At 47.0% G+C, this 23,045-nt stretch overlaps 2 protein-coding genes across 11 annotated transcripts in view; one reads left to right on the top strand and one right to left on the bottom strand.

Moving 5' to 3' along the window:
• LOC144718756 (lethal(3)malignant brain tumor-like protein 4) overlaps positions 1–10,863 on the top strand; it is a 31,154-nt gene extending 20,291 nt beyond the window's left edge. For 7 of the 10 annotated variants that reach the window (XM_078594268.1, XM_078594265.1, XM_078594261.1 and 4 more), the window contains exons 16-23: positions 155–269; positions 1,062–1,164; positions 1,540–1,695; positions 2,429–2,734; positions 4,241–4,302; positions 5,848–6,005; positions 8,070–8,132; positions 9,411–10,863. In XM_078594268.1, coding sequence (XP_078450394.1) covers positions 155–269; positions 1,062–1,164; positions 1,540–1,695; positions 2,429–2,734; positions 4,241–4,302; positions 5,848–6,005; positions 8,070–8,132; positions 9,411–9,551 — 1,104 coding nt within the window. In that variant the 3' untranslated portion in view covers positions 9,552–10,863. The remainder of the gene's footprint in view (positions 1–154; positions 270–1,061; positions 1,165–1,539; positions 1,696–2,428; positions 2,735–4,240; positions 4,303–5,847; positions 6,006–8,069; positions 8,133–9,410) is intronic. The other 3 variants (XM_078594263.1, XM_078594260.1, XM_078594269.1) reach the window with 3 other exon arrangements.
• Positions 10,306–17,862, bottom strand: LOC144718757 (uncharacterized). Its single transcript, XM_078594271.1, has 3 exons — positions 17,783–17,862; positions 16,376–16,594; positions 10,306–13,691 (listed from the first exon to the last, which is right to left on the bottom strand). The coding sequence occupies exons 2-3, from the start codon at positions 16,384–16,386 to the stop codon at positions 12,869–12,871; spliced, it is 834 nt and encodes a 277-aa protein (XP_078450397.1). The 5' UTR covers positions 16,387–16,594; positions 17,783–17,862; the 3' UTR covers positions 10,306–12,868.
• Between the last annotated feature and the right edge of the window lie 5,183 nt (positions 17,863–23,045).

The raw sequence follows: 23,045 nt of genomic DNA, 5'->3' as shown, positions 1-23,045 counted from the left end.
TGATTGTGGGCTGGTGTTCATCTCATTTGGTGGCCCTGAACCAGTGCTAGAAATTCCTCATAAAAACTTTCCCAAGTTTGGAACTCTAACCACAGTGCCTCATATGGTCCACGGGGCCCCCAGTTGAGGAACTCGCATGTGTGTTTGCCCGGAGGTGCGTTTCGACGGTTGGAAGGCTCTGTACGACTACTGGCTGGAGGCGGACAGTCCGGACATCCACCCCGTCGGCTGGTGCAGCCGCACTGGTCATCCTCTACAGCCTCCCATCGGTGAGGCCGAACCCCGTTTTAGAAACAACCACTGCACACAGGGCTGTCCATAGGGGGGTGCGGGGCCCGGGGCAAATCACACCGTGTGGACCCCCTGGTGCCTTCAAACTAAACCAGCAGTATTTCATCTTGACACCGTGACGTCAAAACGTGGCGCCCCACCCCCTCCCCCCCCCCCGAAAGCGTGGGGCCCGGGGCGGTCGCCTCGATTCGCCGTACCCTAAGGACGTCTCTGACTGCACATCTGCTCAGCTTGTTAACAACGAATGTTTATGGGCATAATTTTCAATCTATTCCTACACTCACAATTCATCAGTTTCAATTTGATTTCTAAACTCACAGTACGTACCTGACATTGAATCGGCGGTAGGCATGTTTACTATTCATGTTTTCAAACCGTCCCGTTAACGTAACAGTTTTGTTAATTTAGATGTCAATCTGCTGCTGAGTGAAGAACTCCATGTTGTGTTGGTCATCGGGGTTGTTGGATCATACTTCACGCTGGTCAGCGTTGGCTGGTGGAAGAGGTGGGGTGAGAGGCCAGGACTAAATCCAATTTAATTTGCCACTGATGTTAACCTTGGCCAGGAATTGAACTCTTTAAGTGCCTGGGTTCATAGCTCAGTGTGTGTGTGTACCTCTGTGCCACCACTCCACTCCACACTGTGTGATCCACAAACTTTGCCTGCAGAGTGCTGGGCTATGGTCGTACACCACCACACCTCCTGATGTGATATTTTGCTAAAGCACTGTGCGTGAGACTGACGCTTTGAGTTTTTGTTTGCCTAAAAGGTACCAAGGATGTGAGCGTTCTTCCCGGACCAAACGATTGTCCCACGCCCGGATGCACTGGGGTGGGGCACATCAGGGGTGCAAAATACTCTGGTCATCACAGGTACACGTCATAGGAAGCAGAACACGCAGCGGTGGAAAATATACTGCAGTGAATTAAACGCTGGGTTAATTTATTTATTCATTTAAATTCTTAGATAATGATGTTGACTATATTAGATAAAAAAAGAAACAATTTCTCCATATTTGAATGGACTAGTGTTCATCTCTGTTGGTGGCCCAGAGCCACTGGTTAAACTCCATATTCATCTGATGGGGATCAATAGTTTAGCATATTATTTGCTTAATTTTTAAACGCTCGTTTGTCACACGCAAAATTCGATTAATGTATCTTGCTTGGAAAAAAATAGATTTTAATCCACGGATCGATAATGCATCGTCACACATGTGCAGTAAAAGCGCGTCCTTTCCTCGACAGCGCGTTTGGCTGCCCCTACTCGGAGATGAACTTGACCAAGGACTGGGCGAATCCCGATCGCCTGGGCTTGGAGCGTGCAGCCCTGACAACGGCGTCGCTGTCTCGCGGGAAGCGCTCCGACTCGTTTGGAGACTCCTGCTCTGCTGGGATCCCAAAGTAAGAACCCTGAAGCAACTTGCCTTCCCTACGTAATCATCATCAGCCATGATCAATCCACTGCTGAATGGTGGCATGCCGAAACCGTTGCCAAGTCTCGCGTCCCTGCGATGCAACGATCTTTATTAGCACCTGCACATTCAAAGGCATTCCATCATTTGGCTGCCACTCCGGCATTATTTTTATCCACTGGCCATTATCCATGTCTTCTAGCATTGTCCTGCCCATTATCACTTTTTGTAACAGTCAAATTGATGTTATCAGCCTGTGATAACGTAATTCAGTACAGTGTAATTCCAAGCTTGCACTTCTCCACGCTTATTTGCACAGTTTTCAGTTTTTGTTCTGTTTTCTTCGTTAAGTGTCCAAGTTTATGATCCATACATCATAGCTTCCTCCACCGAACATGTCTCACTCAACATGATGCGGGGTGTAGTGGCGCACGCCTGTAAACACAGCCCTATTGAGACAAGGCCCTACTGGTCACACATTTGTTTGACCTAATAACCCTCGCCTACCGGTAGATGTTAGTACAAGAAGTTGATTGGTAAACCCGTTTTCTCTGGTAGTACTTTGATTTCCTCCCATATACAAAATACCTCTTACAAATGAATTCCCTATGTAGAACCTTCAACATTTATCTAAGAAAGCCTCAGCGAGGCTTTACTGATATTTCAGTGCCGTCACGATGTCATCGGTTCCGATTCACGCCCTGGCCGTTTTCGTTCCTCAGCAGGAAATGTCCCACACCGGGTTGTGACGGCTCGGGCCACGTGACCGGCCGCTTCAGCACCCACCACCGGCCCTCGGGCTGTCCCCTGGTAGTTGACCAGCAACAGCCGCAGCAACAGCAGCAACCACAACAGCCGCAGCAACAGGGATGCTTGCCAGTGGGACAGTCTCAACCCACATCTCCCGAGGGCGCAGAAGACAGCAGTGATGAGGACGATGATGATGACGACGTCGAGGAGGAAAAGAACGAGGTGTCGAGCACGTCCTCGCCATCGCCCTCGCTCAGCACCACAACTCCTCAACCAAGGTTGGCTTGTAGCTTTTGTGGGAATGTATGTATGTTGAACTTCTTTTGCACCGTACGTGGCCAACTGTACTAATCGGAAGTGCGGGGAGGAACAACAAGCTAAACAAAAAAATCTGTAAAAAAGAAATTCGTTTTCAATCAAGATTTAAAAGTGCATAGCTCCAGTGGCTTCCCAATATATGGGAAGGAAGAGCGTTCCAGATGGCAGCAGAAGCACATCTGAAAGCGCATAATTCGGTGACTGTCTTTGTTCAGGGGCCAGCCAAAAGCCGCTGCGAGGATGACCGGAGTTAGCGTGATGGTTTATGCTCCTTGACGAGATCGGTTCCCTGAACATGCAGTGGGGTCTTGACTTGTTCACTGTTGGAGGCGGAATGGTGTCGGCTGGCCACGTGTATTGTGACTGGGCAGCGTTGTATGCGTGGGTCTTGCTCGGCAGGTCAACGTACAGACTCCGTTTGCATGGCGGGGCTGCTGGGATGGTATCTTTTTGAAGCAGGGATGGGGAACCTTTTCATCACCGTGGTACCAAAAAAGGACTTTAAAATACCATTGGCTGTTCACATTCAGTCTTAAGTTAAAAGTCTAAAGTACGATTTCAAACTTTGTCACTCAATGTCTCTACGAGCGAGATCTGCTCTGAAAAAAGACTTGCGCTGAAACGTTAGCCTACTATTTAAAATTACATCGTACAGTCGTGTTCAGTTTTAATGCAGTGATTAGTTTAATTTTAGTTACCAGTGTAAAACCTTATTTGTTTTTCCAGTAAAATGCATTTTGCTCTAATTGACTTCACACAGTTGTGTGTCTTTCAAACCTTTTGACATTAACATTTTTACGGACACTTGGAATCTATTCGTTCAAGGAAACCTCACTGAGTCGAGAAACATACTTTAAGGAGTATCCAGCATTGCAATATTTAGATTTTTTCTAGTCATGGTGATGACTTAAAAAAAATGCATTGCCTGCACCGTAGGTCAGGAATCATTTGTGTCTTGCTCTCTCTTGTCACCTTGAAGCCCAGCAGGTTGAGATTACCACACCTCTGATTACATTTTAACAATCCTCTTAACTCCATCAAGCATGCGGGAGAACAGCCTTATTGAATGATACGCTGTGTGTAACTGGCAATGTAAACTCTTACAAGGTTGTATGCTGCACGTATCAGTTGCGTAAGCATCTGCGGACGTGGGAGTGATTTATTCACCGCTCTACCGAATGTAATGGAGCGCAGGAGGCCAGTAAAGCTCCATCTAACGTAATAACGGCTTGTGAACCGAGTTTAACAAAAGATATTGTTCCCCCTACCATACCCGAGCGCGTGAGCCGATTACCAAACTGTTTACACTCTGTAAACGGCGGCTGTCTTGTGATTCACTATAAGGCTTCTCCACGGCTTCTTTCTGAAATGCACAATTGTTGTTACTGTTCAGCTACCATAAAACGACTTGTGATTATCAGCTCCTGTTCATATTCTATACGCTACCCCCACCCCTACCCCTGCAGATTTGCACCGTCTTCACAGCAGGGACAGAACGCTACAGGATTGGAGCTGAATGTCACTGAGGGTATTGCACGCCGCCTACATTATTCTGTCGCTAGGTCATGTCGGTGTAGTGAGACACCTGCTGAGTTGGACACTGCTGATAGGAATTATTCGATGCTCGGTGTAAACCAGTTAACATCACAGGAGGAAATTGCGGTAAAACAAACAGGGTATTGTTTACACTCTATTCTTGTATGTGGCACAATAATAGAATTATCGACAGCCCGTCAATCAATCCAGCCCTGGATAAGGGCCTCCCTGGGACATGTCAGTCATGGAGGTTTGTTGGACTGTTCTTCGACACACTTGTCAGTGTGGGTTGCTGAAGAGGAGTGCCGATATCATTCACCGCTGTTGTTATATTTGACTGGGAATCGGTAGTCGGGTTGCTTGGGTTCACCACTTCTCTCGATACGACATTCCTGTGTAATGAATATATAGTTCATCTGAAGTATATAAATGTGAGCAGTAGTAGTAGCAACTGCAAAGGGTGCATTATAGATAGCTCCCATAGCTCAGCTGGTCATTGCAGATAGCCCTTTCATAATTTTCCCATTTGTCTCTTCTGCCATGTTGTTTTACTGACATGAATTGCTGATGACACATCCTGAGGTCGTCATGCTCACGATGAGACAAATCACTCTCACGTTCCCTTTATATTTTCAGCAAAGTATTTGAAAGGATACAAGGCTTTTATTGTTTAGAGTGCACACGCTGCTGTTACAATATGATTTAGCTTTGAAAAGCATCGAACTGCAACCGTATCTCAGGACACTACAAATAGAGGAGGAGGCTTGTGCCATTCGAGAGCTAAGGAAAGAGGAGGAATTATTTTAGGGATGTTTTAAAAGGGATGTTGGAGGCTGAAGGGCTGAGAGTGGAAGGATATGGCATTAACGTAATGGTTTACCGCCCCAGTGAGTCGATGAATTATTACCGTGAATCAATTATTCATCAACATTGCAGTGAACATAAGTTTCCAATGGCTGAGAGGGTCATGCGAACACATTAAATACACTATATGAATAGAAAAACATTGTTTCTTACACTTTTAGTTAAAAGCACATATCACAAGCTAGGATCGGAGTGGTGGCTCAGTGGTTAGTGTATTGTACTAGGAACCCGTGTTGCCACAGTGAGTTGTGTTCCCAGCCAGAATCATATCTGAATCAGTGGCAAGTGATTTATGAACCAGGACTGGTCCCCCTTCAATCCGCACTGACCAGTATGAGGTATGGCCAAATAAGCCTCTCGTGACCAGCACAGTGTGTAAGAAAGCCTTCATCCAGTCGTGGATTGACAAAGGGCTGCATGCTATTATATTATTATTTTTATTATCTCGACCTTAATTTATATCAATGAGTGTGCCAAGGCATGATTACACCTCTCGACCATGTTATGGTAAATTTGGGACGAAACACATTTTATCAGCAGGGGAGAAGTGAACACGCACCTGGGCGTGCACATAAGAGTGGCGCAGCTGCGCCAGTGTTTGCTGTCCTGCCCTCGCACCTCCGCTTAGCACGGTTGGCTACTTGCGACTGTCCGTGTGTCCCACGCCTCGCAGAGCTGGACGCTGGGATTCTGCAGCAATCCATGTTCCTGTCTGCCCTGTCGCCCAACCCGGCGCGCTCTCTGCCTCTCTTCTGGGAGCAGCACTGCCAGATCCTGCCGCAGGTGGCCGGCATCACGGCCTGCCACGTGTCCAAGTGGGGGGTGGATGAGGTGCGTGTGTGTGTGATGCCACAATGCCAGTTGTTCAAGTTATTAGGTATAGCCCTGTGAGCCATTCGGCTCTTGAATCGGGTGCAACCGCAACAAACAAAAAACATGAACAAAAAACATCTTAAAGTGAATATGTGACTAAGTGCAAACAGAAAATCCAAAAAAGGACAGCAAAGTATTGCAGAAAAAAAATCACCGTACACCAACGCTGTGTGCAAAAATCCCAGTTGGATGCAAGTCAAACAACCAACAACAACCACAAGACAACTTAGATTAAGGCCATCAGTCTAAGTCTGTACTACAACAAACAAACATGGCTAAACCAATACACTTTTCGAAATCACCAAAATAAAGCCATGAAAGCAATGAAACAGTGATCATTCACAATAAATGACATAAACAACATGTACTACCCCGGAGAGCCCATATTGAGTCTCGAGACTAATTTTTTGGACGGTCCTGCATTGGGTTTTTTGGACAATGCTGTTCATGAGTGTTCAGCATATGGGAAGGAAACCAGAGTACCCAGAGGGAGTGGCACTCGAAGCTCCAAACAGACTTATTTCAGAATCTCTTTCTGGACGTGGCCGGCTGGCTATAAGAGGTCAGAATGCAGGGATTCGAAACCAGTTTCAGCCGCCTGAAATTAAATTCGGTTCTCAAGTGCAGTGAGTAAATTGTCTCGGCTCAACTACCAATGACTACACAAACAAACCATCATAATAAAGATTTGTTTCACTTCATTTGGCTCCATTCAAGCTTTGGGAATTAAAATCGGTTTTCTGTCATGTGACAAACACCAATCTGTTAACAGGGTTTAGGAAATTGCACCCCTGTTGTGCATCAAAGGATTTTTCAGACTTTCTGTGAACATCTTTTTGGCGGCCGTTCTCAGATATTCGGCTGAATATTGCATATTTTCCGAATATTCAGTAAAGCTGGAGCAGATGGCAAAAAAAAATTAAGTGGTGTCACTAACCCACAGGCAATGCAAAAGGTACAGGCCCGATGAAAAAGAGCAGTCCCTTTTGGAAAAAAATCCACTTTCCCCATACTCTTAGGTTTTTCTATTTTACTTTACCGAGTGTTAACATCCCCAGCGTTTAACAGCACTCTCCTTTTTGTATGTGATTGTCAACCAACACTGGGTAAAACAACATGGGCATTTTCGTTCTCTTCTAGAATGTGCACCAACAGGTCCAACAGTTCCACATTCACTCTCTTTTAGCCCCCTCCCAATACGTTCCTTTCATTGACCACCACCCCCTTAACTTGTATTTAAGAACTTGTATCTTGGAATCTCTGCTTCACTTGATAAAGCAAATCTAGCTGTGACGGTCCCAGCTGATGACGGAGACTTGTGTTGCCTCGGAAACGTTGTGATTTATTATTTTATTTCTATTATTACTTTCAGTAATTTTTAATTTTATTTTTTACCTACGTGATTTTACCGAAAAAAACCTAAGAGTATGAATCCTTGCAGTCACGAAAGCTTCAAATCTAGAACCACTTTCCCAATGTTTGTTACATTCAATGGAACACCATTGCATCCAGGAAGCATCTAGATTCATTACACATGTGCACTTGGATGCCTAGCAGGTGTGAAACATGACACTCATGACATTTTCTGTATACTTTGAAAAGCTGCTTTCATTGTGTTTGTAATATTTAACTTTTTGAGGAACAGTTCTTCTGTTTTGTTGCCATTGTGATAACCATGGCCAATGAGCTGGAAGCTTATTTCATAGTAATAATAGAAAAAACAATTGTCTTTCGATACAGCACCGCCACATGTACATTCTTAAGCAATGCAAAATTCCTTCCTGCCAAGAAAAGAAACAAATTAAAGGTTGCATTCTTTATCTGCTTAAACAAGGCACTGGGGGCTAACTTCACGTGGTTGACGATCAACGAGAGAGAAGAAACAGCAGGGGGCGATGAGAAACGGCTCTCGGTTGAAGCCTGTGGGGCGGCCCCCGGCAGCTGCTGCTCATTGTAGATCCACGTGGCGTTGCATAAGGGGAGACAGGGAAGCGTTTTTAAAACCGCGTTCTCTTCCGGCAGGTGGCCAAATTCATCAGTGCCCTACCGGGTTGTGATGAGCAAGCCAAGTTCTTTCAAAATGAAGTGAGTCCACACAGACACTCTTGACATCCGCTGTGCTTTTTCCATGTTCAGATTTAATAGTTGGCTAAGTATGAACAATTAGCACTGCATGCAAATTGCACAATACTGCATGCAAATTGCACAATACTCAACTGTGCAGGTGTGAGGAGTGTTATGTGTGCTTGCGGAAATGCCTTGCCCTGATGGGTTTTTTTTTAACCATGAGCTCAATGGAACAACACAGGGTTCTACTGGTAGCTGTGAATCTGCGAGTTGAGGGGTGTCCTGGAAAAACCTGATATCCCTCGTTTCTATTTAGACTCAATAATGAACAGCGTCGTCGTGGAGAACGTGAATAACAATATATAAGCATAAAATATGTCTCCTTGTATCTCTCCACACAAAAATGCTTTAAGCATTTTTTACACAACCCATTGTGGCCCCACAGCCCTCTGAGAGTGCATCATTCATCAGTAGAATCAAACTCTAGACCTTTGATAACATAGTGTCTTTATCAACAGTTAGGCTTGCTTGAAATAATGCTTGTGAACTGCCAGGTGCTATAGGCTTTGCATTATATAATTAATTTGTACTATTTAATTTCGTGTCGAACAAGGGTCAGTAAGTAATAACGTTTAATTTTTATTTTTACGCTCTTATTTCCAAATTGCAGCGGCGAGCTCTTGGTAAAATCTGAGGAATTATCACAGCTGTCTTAAACGCTGTCAAGCCTACCATGCTGGATTTTCTGAGCAGATGCAGATATTCTAACGTGAGATACATATGTATGTTGAACTTCTTTAGCACCATACGTAGCCAACTGTATGTCTTCATGTGTGTGTCTTCATGTTTTTTTCCACGGTATCGTAATTTATTTGAAGGTGGAAGGGTTACCAGCCCCTCGCACCCGTCCCGAGCCCCATTTTAGCCGTTGTGGTGGCTACAAACGCCATAAGGGGGATGGCCAATCGAAATTGGCCCTCCCCCCACGGCACTGCTCACCACAGCGTTACCGTCCGGCACCAACGAGGAGGTAGGGGGTTGTTTTGCCGGACAGCGGGCGTTCGACACTTCATGTGGCCTCAACGTGCACATAGCCTGGCACAAGCGCCGTGGTGACATCACCACCACTTAGTGGCAAATGGCGGTTGTTGTTTTCTTCATGTGGCATTGAACTGATCATGGCCGATGATGACTTGGCAAAACCAGCACTGCGTGTGTGAACACTGTGTAGCTAGCCCCTTATGCATTGGTTATCTTGAGTGACTCCTGTTTCCACCCTCCCCCCCCCCGTGCCAGCAGAAGATTGACGGGCCCGCCTTCCTGCTGCTAACTCAGTGCGACCTGGTGAAGATCATGGCCATCAAGTTGGGGCCCGCCCTCAAGATCTACAACTCCATCCTCATGTTCCAGAACGCCGACTCGCGCACCGAGCTCTGACCCCAACGCCGTCAGCGCCGCCAGCGCCGCCAGCGTTGCCAACGCCCATGATGAAGAGGGGCCGCTCGCTGGTGCGTGCACGAGAGGCTCGCTTAGGGCCGCCAGGCGACGCCGGGAAAATGGGCTAGGGGGTAGAGTGATGTTACGTAAGCCTGACCCTAATAGACGTTGTGTTTTTATCGGCGCATAGACGCAGCTTAAGTTGACGGTGACGAAGCTGCGGCTGTCGCTGCGTTTGAGTGCAGTTTGTTCGGGGAGTCTGTATTCGGGGGATATTCATAACTCAGTACTATAGATACGGTCTCGGGGATGTATGTCTCATCAGCAAATAACCTATAAGTGTAACAGGAATCCAGGCGACCACTGTGGGGATGGCAGCTATTAAGTGTGACGGGCAGAGCAAGTGAAATGCATGTTATTTTCAATGTGAAATAACAGCACGAAGAGCTTCAACTGTGCCTCGCGCTATTCACCTCAAGCAGAACGATTAACTCTGTTGACCTTGGTGCAAATGACAGGGCAGTATCATCACCAAACACTGTGCGTTCAGAACTTGTATGCGACAGTACTGTTCAGGCCTCGCTGCCACTTCTGACAGGGTTGGGTTTTTGTGTGTGTGTGTAACGCCACGTAAATACACGAGTGCATGTACACGTGACCTTGCAAAGAGAAGTTGTTCAGAAGTATTTTTTATTTTATTTTTAAAAAACAAAAAAAAAACACGCAATTTCACACGTGATTCCTTACAGAGTTGTTTGTATATATGGTTGATATTTATTTCAATTTCTTAAAAAAAACACGACACCGTTAATACTGAAACTGAGAAAATCATGCGAGTGATATTGGGCTGTGCCACAGTAAGGTTCCGCTTGTTACATTTTATTTAGAGCACTTTACATTTGTAACCGTTTTGTTGCTTTCGATGTGCTACCGTTGTGTTTTTGTTCTCGTAAACTTGTGTTTATTAAGGTGAGGTCTTTATATTTTTTGAACCGTTAAATAAATAAATACACTCCCATTTTTAAATTAAAAACCTGTGATTGTGTGCCGTCGCTAAAACTATACCAGATTTGAACTTTGACTTTGCTATCGTATGGGACCATATTTTCATTCGGCTTGCAAACCGTTGCTGTTGTGTTTTGAAGACAAAAACACTAGGTGAGGGCTTAGTTCAGTTGATTATCTACAACGATACCAAAAAGTGCAGAGATAAGTTCAAATTGTAGTTTCCACTTTTAACATATACTCAGTTCCCTTGTAAAAGGTGATATTGTACCGTAACCATTAATAAATGAGAGATGATGGAAAGTCATGCACTGTCTTCTGCATTTGTCCCAAAGGTGTTACATGCAAACATTACCAAACATCTGTCAGTATGGAGTTGCTTGCATTGCTACATAAATTGTGCACTAATGCATTTACACATTACAAGTTGAGCGTATAATGACAAATTGCAAGTTGAGGGTATAATGCAAAATTTGTTCCACGCAGAGTTGAAGTCTTAATTTATGCGTCCTGAGAATTCATTAAAAATAGTCTCTGTAGGGTGTGAGCATGGAGTCAGGAAATTAACACCTGGTTTAGAAGCCCAGGGTTGCCTTTCTATTAACAACGTTTCCCTAATCAGCATTCTCAAATGTAGAAGGTGAAATGGCCGCTGCCCAGATGGCTACAAATGTCTCTATGCGAATGTGATTGCGTCGATGTACACTAACTGTCTGTTGCAGAATTTCCCCACAGCTCACTTGGGGCCATATATCCGTTCGTAGTTTTACCACTTTAAATAGTGCACCGTAGACATGACTTGCAATTGAGTGGCAATATACTGGTGGATGTGGTTAAGCCAGAATGTGTCGTGGGCTGAGGGGTCACGAGAGACTACTGGCAGTTTAGGAGACCTCGCCAAAATGACCACCTTGAGAATATTTCTTAACATGTCTTACAACAAGTAGTCTAGCCACCCAAGGCAGTGAGCTCTTTTTTTCAAACCTGGTCTGGAGAAGTAGCCAGGTCGATTTCGTTTTTTTTTTAATATACAATTTTGAAATATTGTTTTCTTATGTAGGCAAAATGCCTCTTCATGTGCCTCCAATAGATGAACTGGCAATCGCAGTCTTGTTTAGTATTCATGAGCTGGAGAAGCTGTCTTAGACCATGGTTGCCCTGGTTGGGATGCACCCAAGTGTAATTGTGGATTCAAGTGCTTAAAAGAGAATGCAGCCAAATGTGCGGGTACGGATGTTGTGCCAAACAGACCTCGTTCGAGTGCTAAACAGCATGCGCCTTGAAAATGTAGAAGGATGACCTTTCTGTTGAAGCTTTATTTCCCTTCTCTAAATGCGCACTTTAATTAGGCTTATGACATCACAGGCGCTTCAGGAAATTGCCTTTTGGGGCCATTTGACATTTAGGCAATTGGACACTTCAGTGGGCACTATCACATTGCTCCTAATTTCGCATCAACGTGCCGTGCTGGTAATTCGTGTCGTTTCCCGCAAACGCAGTATTTAAAAGACACTTTTCCATTACTGCACATTGTTTACAAACAACTGTATGACTGCTAGCGCACAGCAAACAGTGCAGTGTAGACCTAGGTTGCGTGAACTACAGCAAAAGACAAAAGACCCCACGTATAGCCTTAACAGACTGTTGGGGCAATTTCTGTTAGCGAGCATTTATGAAGCCCAGAATGGCACACGAGGGGGTGGGTGGCCAGCACCACGCCCGGCTGCCTTTGTCTCCCCAGTGGTGATGTTTACACACTGCACCAGGTACTCATTGGAGGCTGAGTCGACCAAGGGGAGGCTCAGGACCGTTTCATCATTGGGTGTCGACTGTGAGCAGAAATCAAACCGGATTGCCGGGTTCGTAGCGCAGCACACTACCACTCCCTTATACTACAGCAACACACAAACGTGCATACAATATTGCTTTGATTGGTTTCTTTAAAAAAAATTCACGTAAAGCAACTTCACGTGAAGTTTGTCAGCGTAACAACCTCTACGTATTTGTCATTGTCTCTATTGCATTATGTTTTTAAGAGTATTTTGCGTTTTCATGTTTTCAATACATGCCATCCCTCTGCATAATAATTACTTTCCCATAAAAAAAATCCTCAACTCGGTGTTGACTCATTTTCAGGGAGAGGTTTTGATCGAGCACTTTTGCATAAAACCTTGCAGCATTGCATCTTCAGAAAACAGTCGACACAACTCATCGCTTTACAATCGTTTGCAGTTTTTCTTCGGTGTGAGCTTCCGCAGACGTGTGTCTGCTTTTCACGCCGCTATTGTCGTGAGCGTTGCGAGTGCCAGCGGTCACCAGGCTGGCTCGCGCGCTGCTGCTTGTTTGCCGTGAGGCTTGGATGCATCCGGTCGACCGTTGGGCATCGTGCTCCCTCCCAAGCCGCCGCCGCCGTCGCCACCGACACCTCCGCCCGCCTCCACGTCCGCACCCGCCGTCCCCGAATCGCAGAACGCCAGCGACAGCACGGTGAAGATGACGAAGACGACCACGAGCGGGCACAGCAGGGCGTACAGCGGCGCCAGCATCGCACGCCAACCGGGGCCCTTGTCGCGCCAGCTGAACCAGTCGTAGAGCGGGTCCCGGGCCCAGCACCGCGCCCAGCACCGCTCGCAGCGCCCGTTGAGCTGCATCAGCTTGAGCGCCTGCACCACGGGGCCGGCCACCAGCAGCGCCGGCAGCAGCACGCACAGCCAGCCCACGCCCTTGCCGCGGAACGAATACCAGCGGTGCCCGTCGTCGTAGTGCCAGATGCGGGCGCAGCAGGAGGCGAGCGGGCTGAGCGGCGGGCGCTCGGCGGCGGCGGCGCCGTGCTGGCGCTGAGACTGGGCGTTGCCGCGGGGGTCCGGCCGGATTGCCGATACCCTGCCTCCGGGCTTGGGCCACACGGGAATTGCGATGCCCACGTCTTGGCCCCGCCGGCCCTCGCGCACCACCTGCACCCGGCTGGCGGCGCCCACGATGTTGGTGTTGGCACCGCCGCCGCCGCCGTTGCCCGATCGCTTGGGCTGGGACTCGATGGGCGCGGGCGCGTCCCTGGGGAAGTTGTGCACTGCCCGCACCTCCCGCCACGCCTGCGGGGTGCCCGTGCCGTCCGGGAACTGCGTGTAACTGCGGCTGTAACGGCAGCAACGTCCCGCGGATGTTATTGGTCTCACTGGCGGCCGTGCTGCCACGTGTTGTAAAACGGTGCGGTGACAACGTCATTGATGTATCCCTGTTACGTAGGAGCAACACCGCTCCTGTTGTTTAACCAATACTTTTCTTTCACCAGTCTTTTTGTTTAACGAGGCCCTTCTTGTGGACATCAACCAGGAGTCGAATGTGTTGATATCGCTTCGTATAATTGCATAGCGGTTCACCGCGGTGGACAAGACGCACGGAAGGACTATTCAAGAAACGTGTCGTCGAGTCTCAAACTTCTCTCAGCAGGGTCCTGCGCAGCGTTATTATCGTCAAGTGAGAACCAGTGGGACCAGAATTGAAAGCATTTTGTGAATGGCAGGCAACTGGGAATGAGACGTGATTTTTTGGCAGAACTAGAATACAAATTTCAACTGAAAGTTCAAACTGATGTTGAGAATGGGAACGGATTGCCGTTGAAAAGTAGCGGCCATGATACGGAGGTTGTTTTAAATGTGTTGCGTGCAAAGTATAACCCTGTGTTTACATATTTTGTTTACAGACATTGCTAAATCGTTGAACAGTCGTGTATTTATAAAACGTAAGTGCCTACTTACAATTGCTAGGAGACATCTACTTCAAATGTTATCAAAAGTATTCATGCCTCAAATTGTTTAACAATAGGTGGAACAATGACTCCATATTGGCCAATGAGAAGTCGCACTAAAATGTAATACAATTCCAGAAATAAAACATAAACTATGCTTTCATTAATGCCTGAGAACTAATTTGGTGCGTAAAAACGTACGTAAATTAGGCCATGAAAATGTAATACAGGCTAGCCCGAAAGTCAGGAGACAGGGTTATTTCATTTATCTAACACTCGCATGAAACATTTTTTTATCGTTTATTCTTTAAGTTAATATTTGTATCTGTTATCATTAATATATAGTGTTCTTCTCCTTCCTGTGGGGGGGTGACCTCAAATCCGTAATTTACAAAACTCGACCAAGAACCCCGAATTAATGAGTTGAGACTAAACACAATTAATGAATGTTCAAAGCTTGCACTTGTAATGGTTAAAAATAAAAATCGAATCCGAATTTAATTTCAAAAGTGAATTCATGCATGCATTTATGTTATGGGTAAGTCGGTTTGAACATTTGGTTTAAATGAATGGAATCACCCCTGTGTGATTCGCTCAAATAAATATGACAACCCTACGTGTCCTGACTTTTGGCCCACCCTGTATATGTTCACGTAGAAGTGGGGCGTGATGATGTCGAATGTGCCCATTGTATTGCTTATTGAAGTAATCCGTTAACTTGTGGATCTCTGCAGACGGTCACCGACTACTCTGCGAGTGAGAAACAGCTAATCATAAACCGGCGCGCGTGTATCTTTATTTTGCCCTGTCTCGAGCGCGTTTAATCCGCAACACCATTTGAATCCGCTCACAGATTATCGAGAGTTAACTGCTTGATCGTCTTCTTGGTTCTTTCGGTAAAGTCCCATCTACGTGACTTTACCGAAAGAACCAAGAATATGAATCCCTGCAGTCACGAAAGCTTTACATCGAAATTTGCTTGATCGTCGTTCAGCATCGCTTTGTTGAACTTCTCACCGTGCGTAGCCGACCGTGCTAGTCGGAGGTGCGCAAGCGCGCGGCCAAATTTCACTGCCGCAGATCGCCCTAAACAGTCCCTGGTCCAAGGTCATTTCAGCTTGTTCACCCGTGTGTGTGTGTATGTGCACCTTTGGTAATTTGCCCACAAGTGGTGTTCGTGCGATGTTCTTGGTGTGTAAAGTGCCGTAATTGCACGCCGTAGCGGGGACCTTTGCACAGCAAGGTGAACCGGCCTGGGGCTTTTGGCTTGGACACCGTGACCCTCATCATAAACAGGCAATAATAGAGACCAATTACCACTGATCCATCAACGACCACAGACTATCAATGATATTATCAATTATCGCTTTGATGAAAAAGAAAAAATCGGCATACAATGTGCATTTCACTTGCTTCAACAATTTAGGTTCAGAGCAGTATAAGACAATAATAATTCACTTTAGCAGTGTTATTGTGTGTGTGTGTGCAAGAGCATGAATGCAGTGATGGTTGGGAATTTACTTGAGGACTACGGACGAACATTGGGCCCATGGACTTTAACACGGGACCCATAGGCTTAACGTGGTCAGTGCCGGATAATCCTAGTCGCAAAAGTAGCTACATATGCTATGGGCCCCGCACTTTCAAGGGCCCCGCGTGAAATGCTTTCAAGCTATCAATTCCGGTCCAGTGATTCTACACATGCTCTATAACTATAGTACTATGCTGCCTTCAACTTTTATTAACGACTGAGTGTTTAAGGTTAGCGATTTATAGTATTGTCTGGCTGTATAGCAAATGAAATAATACAATTACTTTACTATGCAAGTTAAAAATGTGTATTTAAATATTTACGTGTTTTTTATTATTTAGGGCCACTTTATGATATTTGCTACAAACCCCGCACTAGCTCAATCCGGCACTGAATGTAGTAACCATATGCGAATGTAGAACCTATAGGCTTAACACTGGTCGTGTTCAGTGACCCCCTACTCAATATAGGGTTGATAACCCTACAACCCTCACGGGGGGGGTGGGGCGGGTGGGGGGCGGACGACGACCCTCCTCTCACCCCATCACCATGTGCGGTGGCGGGTTCCTGGGCGACACGGTGATGACGGTGGTGACGGCGCCGCTGGGTGGTCTGCGGGCTACTGCCGACTTGGGCCGGTTGGCCGGGACGCGCGTGGAGGTGGCCGGGCTGGCCGGGGCCGTGCGGCTCAATCCCGGGGAGGCGGAGGCGATGGGTGGCAGGGGCTCGCCCAGCGAGAGGGCCCCGAAGCTGAACTCCCTTGCAGGTGGCCGTGGGTCACGGTGGCCCAGTTGGCATGGGCACAAACAAACAACAAAACCTCAACACAGTTGTCATTGGCATCTCTGCTATGGAGAAACAAAACTAAATTATTTAGATTTTGCTAAGTAAGGCCCACTGAGCTATAGCGTTCTTTTTCGGAAACGACCTCGCCACAAATGATAGCTCAACAAAGTGCGTTATCGCGTGGAAATGTATAACTGCCAAATACTCTAAACGCATGTTTATTCTAAATGCGGAGGGAAAACCCGGAGGACCCAGAGAACAATCCACGTGACCACGGGGAGAGCATGCTCTCCACGTATCCAGGCGTCAGGGGTCAGGATCGAACCCACGACCTCCTGTGTACCAGGCGAGGTTGTTAACATCTCGCCACTATGGTGGGGACAACTCCCTCCACGGTTATCTCACGCCATCACGAATCGATCTCACGGCTGGCGTTGCCCACTCGCGCGAATTACACATCTCCCGAACGTTTCCAGAGATGGAGCGGTGGGGGGGGGGGGGCATTTTGTACGACCTCGCCAAGCAAGGGTCGGCCTTTGGCTGCGTTGGGAGCCATCAGAACGCTGTGGTCACCTATACTCTCTGGTTCATTCGGTAAAGTCACGTAGATAGAAAAAATAATAAAAGAAAACACAACGTTTCGGTCCCAACACAAGCGTCCGTCTTCAGGTGACAAAATGATCTGCTGATCTTTATATGAAGCCACAACAGCAGATCATTTTCTCACCTGAAGACGGACGTTTGAGTTGCGACCGAAACGTCGTGTTTTCTTTTATTATTTTTTTCTATCTACGTGACTTTACCGAAAGAACCAGAGAGTATAGGTGACCACACCTTTCTCATGGCTCCCAACACAGCCGAAGGCCGACCCTTTCTTGGCGAGGTCGTACAAAATGCCCCCCCCCACCGCTCCATCTCTGGAAACGTTCGGGAGATGTGTAATTCGCGCGAGTGGGCAACGCCAGCCGTGAGATCGATTCGTGATGGCGTGAGACAACCGTGGAGAGAGTTGTCCCCACCACAGTGGAGAGATGTTAACAACCTCGCCTGGTACACAGGAGGTCGTGGGTTCGATCCTGACCCCTGACGCCTGGATACGTGGAGAGCCAGAGAGTCTGGATTCCTGCAGTCACGAAAGCTTCAAATCAAGACCATGGTCACCTGTGGCGGCTGCCGGGTGGAAGTGGCCGGGGTGCCGTCCTCTCCGCCAGCACCACCCCGTCCCTCGCTGGATCTGTCACTCACAACCCCAAGGAGAACATTTAGAGAAAAACGCGGCCCTGCTGCCGTGCGAGCCTTTGACTCGGCAATATGAATACCACAACGGCCGTCGTCTTCGGCTGGACCATGGCTTCCCCCAATCCATTCCAATTTCTCGCGGTCCGGCGTAAACGTCCATTACACTTCACCCTCATCGTCGTCATCGTCAGCCATGATCTACCTACTGCTGGATGCAGCATCCTGACACACACCAACACATAACTCATCGGGAATTTGTTGTTGACTTTTGAAAGGCAATGGGCTGGGTCAATGCCGGATTTGCGAGCCCGGCACTTAGCCAGATAAACAATAACCGGGCAATGGTAATTATATGCTATGCTTCATTTAAGTAGCCCTCTATTACGGTATCATTGCGTTTTTGTGAAATCACATCAAAGTGTTTACGTGCCACTCATTTCACATTGAGTGCACTGAGCCTTCCTAATAATAATACTGTCCTTTGTGTGCCCAGAAAAGCCTTGCTGAATCTAAATAAAACAATTATGTTGGGACATTTGACCAATGCTATTCATGAGTATTTATCTTCATGTGAGTACCTGGAAAAAAATCCACCATGCATACTATGGATTTAACAAATATATACCTATATTCTGTAATAAGTAAATATTTTTCTAAAATGCAACATTTAATTCCATTATCAATGTGCTCACCGGATCGCTGCCCGTCAAACAAATGCGATTGGGCCTTGCCTTTTCTGCATTGGCAAGATCCCAACATTAGAACGTACGCTATCAACAAAGCCACGAGGATACATATTGCTGCGAACCAGGAAATTAATCACGTCCATGTCTCTCCATCTGTCCATGATCACTCACGATGATTTCCCGAAAACCATAAAATCCCAAAACCAATCAACTCTGATACCACACGGCTCACCAACATCGACGCCCACATCTGTTCGGCTTTCGGGCAAGATTGTTAATGACATACGTTATAATTGAACATTTTTTGTTAAGCCAAAAAAAACCCCGTGATACTACTCCACTGCATACCAGCGCACGTGCGTCGATTTGTACGTGCGGATAATGAGCAAAAAAAGCAGAGGCTCACGTTACATACTGGCTTGACGGCTTGTAAATTGCCTTTGCTCGGTCGGCTGGACTGGACTGCACCTCATACGAGCACTCTCGCCTGATTTATACCGCACCCAGACTCGAGTGCTCTTCAGAAAGTCAGACCCCCCCCACCCCTCCTGTAAGCCCTGTGGTCCCAGGCTAACCCAGGCTGCCGAGATCTCATTCAATTGCATCGCATAAGTGACGACCTTATGTCAACACCGTCGGGTGTGGTGTTGTTATTGATGGTCGTGGTGGTGGGTGGTGGTGGAGGGTGGTGGTGGTGGGTGATGGGTGATGATGGTGGTGGGTGATGGTGGTGGTGGGTGATGGTGGTGTTGGTGGTGGGTGGTGGTGGTGGTGGGTGATGGTGGTGCATCACGCCTGCAGTCCAGCCAATTTCAACTCATAGATTGGGTTGGTGGATCAAGCATCGGTTGGAACGAAGTTATTGCCGTGAATATAGCGGCCTCTAGCGGCCGCAAGGGGGTACGTTGCAATACAGCGCATTGGAATTGAAAAAAGAACATTATACATGGCGACTTGATGCGTGTACTGTGGTTTCATTAATGGGTGTTAGTGGACATTAATCGATACATCGTCACACCGCTACGACACCCATCTCCACGGCCTATATGTGGCAGTACAGTAAGTAGGTTGCTTGCGTTTGTTTTTTCATCTGTTCTGTTCCTCGTCTCTGACTCTTAGTGGAATTCCCAGCATGCACATCTCTAAGGGGCCGTCCATAAATGACGTCACACGATTTTGGACGATTTTTGACCCCCCCCCCCCTCAAATATGACGTCGCAAAGCTCTGCCCCCCCCCCCCCCAAAACCATATTTCCATTTTGAAAATAAAACTTGCTTCAACCCCCACCCCCCCCTCGTCACACATCGTCACAAATGTCTAACCCCCGCCCCTAGGTGCGTGACGTCATTTATGGACGGCCCCTAAGCCCATATGTGTGTATGTTGAACTTCTTTAACACCGTACGTAGCCAACCGTGCGTTTTGCGCTCCATTTTTCTCCGTCATTGTCTGCGTTTCGGATCCACGTGTCCTAACTGGTAACATCCAGTGGACATCTGTGAAAAAAAGCTTTATAGTTCATCGGATTCCTCCAGGATAAATGTTCCGATAACGTTCCCCTCCAGGCAACATCGGTGTGCTGCTTTTCCACGATCTATCTTCGGGTTTTCAAAACGCTCGATCCTGCTCCTCCTGTCCGCCTGCGTGTCATCACACGAGTCTCCATCTGCGCGCACGATTTACGCTTTTTTCTTGGTTCTTTCGGTAAAGTCACGGTGAGAATTATTTTATTATGTTTTGTTTTTATTATTTTATTACTTCCCTTCTACGTGACTTTACCGAAAGAACCAAGAAAATGAATCACTGCAGTCACGAAAGCTTTAAATCGAGATTTACGCTTTGTTGCCTTCCCTTCGCGTTGTGCTCGTGCGACAGCTACCTCGAGCCCATGCGCGTTGCAAACCGTAATTGTGTTCTTCAAACCACATCCTCAAGGCAATTTTCATCACTCGTTATAATCATAATGGATCATTCAAATTTACATTTGTAAAACGCCTTTCTACGAAGTACTTGGAGTGCCGTGCTTCACGTAAATAAATAAATCGTTTGCCAAGGGTGGGCGGGGTAAGGAGCACGATGACTGTGTAGTCGACGCATCTTAACGTTGCTAATACTTTCTACGTGTCCCTTTATCTATTCAATTAATTTTCCATGACAACATTTTTTTTTTCAAAAATGTTTCGCTGCCGCTAGTTGCGTATGTTTTTCACGGAACTGCTCTTCTGATTTGTAAATTGCCACTCTCTTCATGAAATCTAGTTACTCCATGTAGCATAGCTTTTTTTAAAATATATATAATTAGGTCTACAAGGGCTTCGGTTTTTTGAGAGCCTGGATGACCGCTTCACGTTCCACCGAAACAACTGGACGTTTCATCTTCTTGGTTCTTTCGATTTAAAGCTTTAAATCGAAATTTTAAGCTTTAAATCGAAATTTAACCGCCACTACGGGGTGGGATTCATTATTATTTCCATTCTACGTGACTTTACCGAAATAACCAAGAAGATGAATCCCTGCAGTCACGAAAGCTTTAAATCGAAACTGGACGTTTGTGAAAAATAGCTCTGTGGCTCATCGGATTCCTCCAGTATGAATATTCTAATTTTGAATTGCATCTTCATCGTCGACCAAAGCCAGACAAAAACGACGCGCCTGTGTTATTAGCGATCGATCACAGCTCCCCACTGATGACCTTGGAACGAGTTGAGATTTTGCTTTAATTATTATCGATGCTCACAAAATATGTGACATTGGTAGCTGTACATCAATTCAAAGTGTCTCCCTGTTCAAGCCACTAAGACCCCCCCACCCCTCCTAGTATAAGTCTTCACAGACTGTTGTGGAAAGTGCTGTAAAGCAAGCACATACGTACACATACAAACTTGAATGTCAGGTCTAAATACTATCTGTCCCTGAGTAAGTCCCTAACTCGTAAGCGCTTCAACGAATGTGTACATTTTGATTTAAAGCTTTCGTGACTGCAGGGATTCATATTATTGGTTCTTTCGGTAAAGTCACGTAGAAGGGAAACAACGAAACAATATAAACATAAAACAATAACAATTCTCACGACGTTTCGACTGCAACACAAGAAATCATCATCAGGTGTGGAATCCACGGCAAGAAATTTTGAAAAAAAAATCTTGTTTAAATTTTTTGTTGTTTCCCATCTACGTGACTTTACCGAAAGAACCAATAATATGAATGTGTACATGTGGTACACATTGGTCGACGGATTAAGTCCGACCGGGATTTGAACCCGCGACCTTCTCTGTGACGAGCGCACAAAACCAAAGCCCCTTTTCTCTCTCAATCCACTGCTGGGTGACAGCCTCCCAGCGTGCCCTCGTCGATCAGTCGACCACAAGTGCGTCATCAGCGAGAAACACTTGACCACACTGCTCAGTGCAGACTTGCGGTTCGGATATAACTCGCCGTTAGCCGCGGCTCGGAGGGTCGAACTTATAACGTCGGGCTTGCATCGCCGCAGCGCACTAACAACCACCTCTGCACCCGCCAATGCGGTGTATCGCAAGAGAGAGAGAGCGAGCGCCCTCTCTGAGGTTCAAGACTCGTTGTTAGGAGGATACTGACGGGGGAGGTTCCACCACGTATTTTGCGTTTCGGATGAGACCTGAGAGTGTCGGGAGAAATCACTCCCCCCCCTACACCCTCCCCCTCTCCCTTCAGACACACACACGCGTGTGGTCAACACTCGAAACATACAGCGGCGCCTCTCCTACTTTCTGTACTGCCCGCATTTGGGCGCGCCTCCCATCTCAGCGTGATCCAACAACCCAACCAAACGAAATTCCTTTTGAAGATTTGACCAGGTCAGGCTCGCTGAGCTATAGACCGTGCAGCTCTTTATTTCAGAAGCGACCTAGCCGACACATGATAGCTGGAACGAAGTGGCTCATCGCACGTGGCGATTTTGAGCGGCCAAATCCTCGAAGCGCACGTTTCGAAACGTGGAGGCAAACACCGCGGAGGACACGGAGGGGGGGGGGGAAACTCCACGCGACCACGAGAGCACGCAAGTTCCAAATATACGGACGGGCGTCGAGATCACGACGGGATCGAACCCACGACCTCCTTGCGTACCAGGCGAGGTAGTTAACATCTCGTCACCGTGGCGGGCACATACCGATGGCTCCACGTCCCAGCTCACCCATTGCGGTCCTCTCTTCCCTTGCGTCTCTCCTCTCGGCGCTGCCTTCCCGTCTCTCCGTCACCGCTGCCGGCTCATCAGTCGCTCCCGCGCCCCTCGCCCGCAACCCCCTCGCGCGTTAAGAGAATCGACATCGTTCGTGAGCTCATGCAGGCGAGACCTCTAAGTTGAGGCTGATCGGATCAGTTAGAGAGAGAGAGAGACGGAGACGGACAAGACAGAGAGTGGGGAGATGGAGGGGTGCGGGAAATCGTGAACACGTTCTCTGGGTTTGTTTGGGGTGGAATTTGTGTGTGTGTGTTTTTTTGGAGTGTGTGTGTGTGTAGGG

This window comes from Lampetra planeri, chromosome 5, assembly GCF_965212315.1.
Source record: "Lampetra planeri chromosome 5, kcLamPlan1.2.h2, whole genome shotgun sequence".
Taxonomy (NCBI): domain Eukaryota; kingdom Metazoa; phylum Chordata; class Hyperoartia; order Petromyzontiformes; family Petromyzontidae; genus Lampetra; species Lampetra planeri.
This window is presented reverse-complemented; position numbering and strand designations above follow the sequence as displayed.